The 2,234-nt window shown below is 38.9% G+C and overlaps 1 protein-coding gene across 1 annotated transcript in view; it reads right to left on the bottom strand.

Moving 5' to 3' along the window:
- Positions 1 to 100: 100 nt before the first annotated feature.
- LOC125502436 overlaps positions 101 to 2,234 on the bottom strand; it is a 4,919-nt gene continuing 2,785 nt past the window's right edge. Inside the window, exon 2 of the mRNA XM_048660513.1 lies at positions 101 to 1,048. Within this exon, the coding sequence (XP_048516470.1) occupies positions 101 to 1,048 (948 nt within the window). The remainder of the gene's footprint in view (positions 1,049 to 2,234) is intronic.

The raw sequence follows: 2,234 nt of genomic DNA, 5'->3' as shown, positions 1-2,234 counted from the left end.
CGCCAGTGGTTTGGACTTACTATCTATACAGCTATTTAGAAATTGCCATGTTGATAGCCAACGTCCGCGACGGATAAGGCACGATAAGAAGAAGACGGTTTTACTGATATCGTGTGAGATTTTGCAGGACGTCTTTCAGCTGGACACGGTCAAATGCTCTAGTTAGATCAACAAAACATATAAACGCTGGCTTGTTGTATTCAATCGACTTCTCCACTATTTGTCTTAATACGAACACGTCTGTGCAAGATCTTCCCGATATGAATCCCTGTTGTTCGTCTGCCAACGATTTAAGATTGTTGATTTTATTCGTAATCACTTTAGGTGTTAGTTTTAGAGCAGTGCTTAAAAGGTTTATTCCTCTATAATTTGCTCGCATTCCCCTTTGTTGGAACATTAGCACAGTAGTGCTGGTTCGCCATTCATCTGGAATTTTGTGTTGATATATAATTTTCTCTATTACAGTAGTTAATTCTTCTGTTAGTCTTTGCCCACCGTATTTGAGCAATTCATTTTGTATACCGTCTTGTTCGGCGCTTTTTCTATTTCTTAGTTTCTGTAGTGCGTTTTCTACGTCGGATTTATCGATCGTGGCATCTTCGTTAATATTTATTTCTGCCGTGTTTGTCGTTTTATACAGTTCATTGACCTCCTTTCTGTGCGATCTTATGAATCGCCATATCTGCTTTTGAAGCCCGTAGAAATCACCTTCCAGGCGTTTGAAGGACATTTCCCAGTGACCGTTCGTTATTTTTCTCCTTAATTTTTTAGTTTTGCTCCTAACTTGCTTATATTCATTATATGATTCTGGCGTTAGCATAGTAGAATATTTTAGGTAGGCTTTTCTTTTTTCTTTGCACTGTTCTTGGACTTCTGGGCGGAACCCTGGTGTCTTGTGGTTGATTGCTTGGTTCACTTTTCTAGTTCGTTCTCCAAGTGCCTCCCTTGCTGAATTCTTGATATTATTCTTGATTCTTTCCCAAGCTAGATTGATGTCGTTAGCATTTAAAATCGGGTTTTCTTCAATTTTTTCAACCCGGGGCCTACCCTGGGTAAAAGAAACCACAAGCTCACAGAAACAGACAGAAATGGGAGACAGATTAGAGAAAATTTATTAAAAATTCCAGCACACTTTAAATTGCAACGTATTGCGTTAAGCATATGCGCGCGGGGTTCATTTTGAAACCAAATGGAATAATTATGTCTAGAAATACACTTTTATATTTTTATGAATGGACCCGCCGGTCCCCAGTAGTTACCCGAACCGTTTTTTTGTGCTGAAGTAATTGCTTCAGTAAATCTGGGCGGCCGAGTGTGTCCATAAAATACTGCACAGAAATGCGCTCAAATAAATCGGAATAAAACGCGAATGTATCAGGATGGTAATGGAAATGGTGGAAACCCCATTATGGGTGCCAAGGCGCAGTTCCTCCTGAGATGGGGTCGATTTTGATATAGTTTCTAATGGAAAAATTCCGGAGTGGTCGGCTGGATTTCCATGAAACTTTTCAGGATTTTACGATTTAAGTTTGCGCCGCACTCAGCATACATTTAGAACAATCCTTGCTACCGTTGGAAAGTTGCGAGTCTGCACTTTTGTTCTCCAAACTTGTCTGAATGGTTATCTGCCGTTATTTAAGATCGTGTCGGAATCAATCAACTCACACATTTTTTATTAATTCTACGTTTGGCTAGTTGTTGAAATTTTATTTTGCAAAAAAAATGGAAATATTGAAAATTCCCGAACACTCTGTATAATGCTGTGCTTGTTGAGCAGAAAACAATGCATCCAGCACCAATTAAACAATCAATCTCGGGTTACTCCGGCATGGGAAGCTGCATCTAAATTAAATTGATTTCAATGTTCTGATCGAGACTAAACCAACTCTTTGATTGAACTGCATGCTCTACGCGGTGGGTTTCGGAATGATTGCGCCAATAACTCAAAGGGATCTCGAAATTAAACGAATATATCAATTTTGAATAAACGCGCGTATGTTTCAGCATGTTTCAAATTGCCACCGACAGTTTTCGAATTAATAAAATATATCGGATGAAAATCGACCAGTGAGAGATGCCGAATATATTTCCGAACGCTGACGGCAGTTTACTAATTGGCAATTCGATATTTAGCATTATCGAGCAATTATTTTTTGTTTATCCATAACATATTGAAATACACGTTTCGGTCGATTTTTGCCCAAGAGATTCTTTCGGATGACTGCGCAAACATC

The sequence above is a fragment of the Dendroctonus ponderosae genome, unplaced genomic scaffold (assembly GCF_020466585.1).
Source record: "Dendroctonus ponderosae isolate FM_Combo_2020 unplaced genomic scaffold, Dpon_F_20191213v2 Dpon_F_20191213_1, whole genome shotgun sequence".
NCBI classification, from domain to species: domain Eukaryota; kingdom Metazoa; phylum Arthropoda; class Insecta; order Coleoptera; family Curculionidae; genus Dendroctonus; species Dendroctonus ponderosae.
Note: the sequence above shows the minus strand (reverse complement) of the source record. Positions and strands in the feature narration are given on the sequence as shown.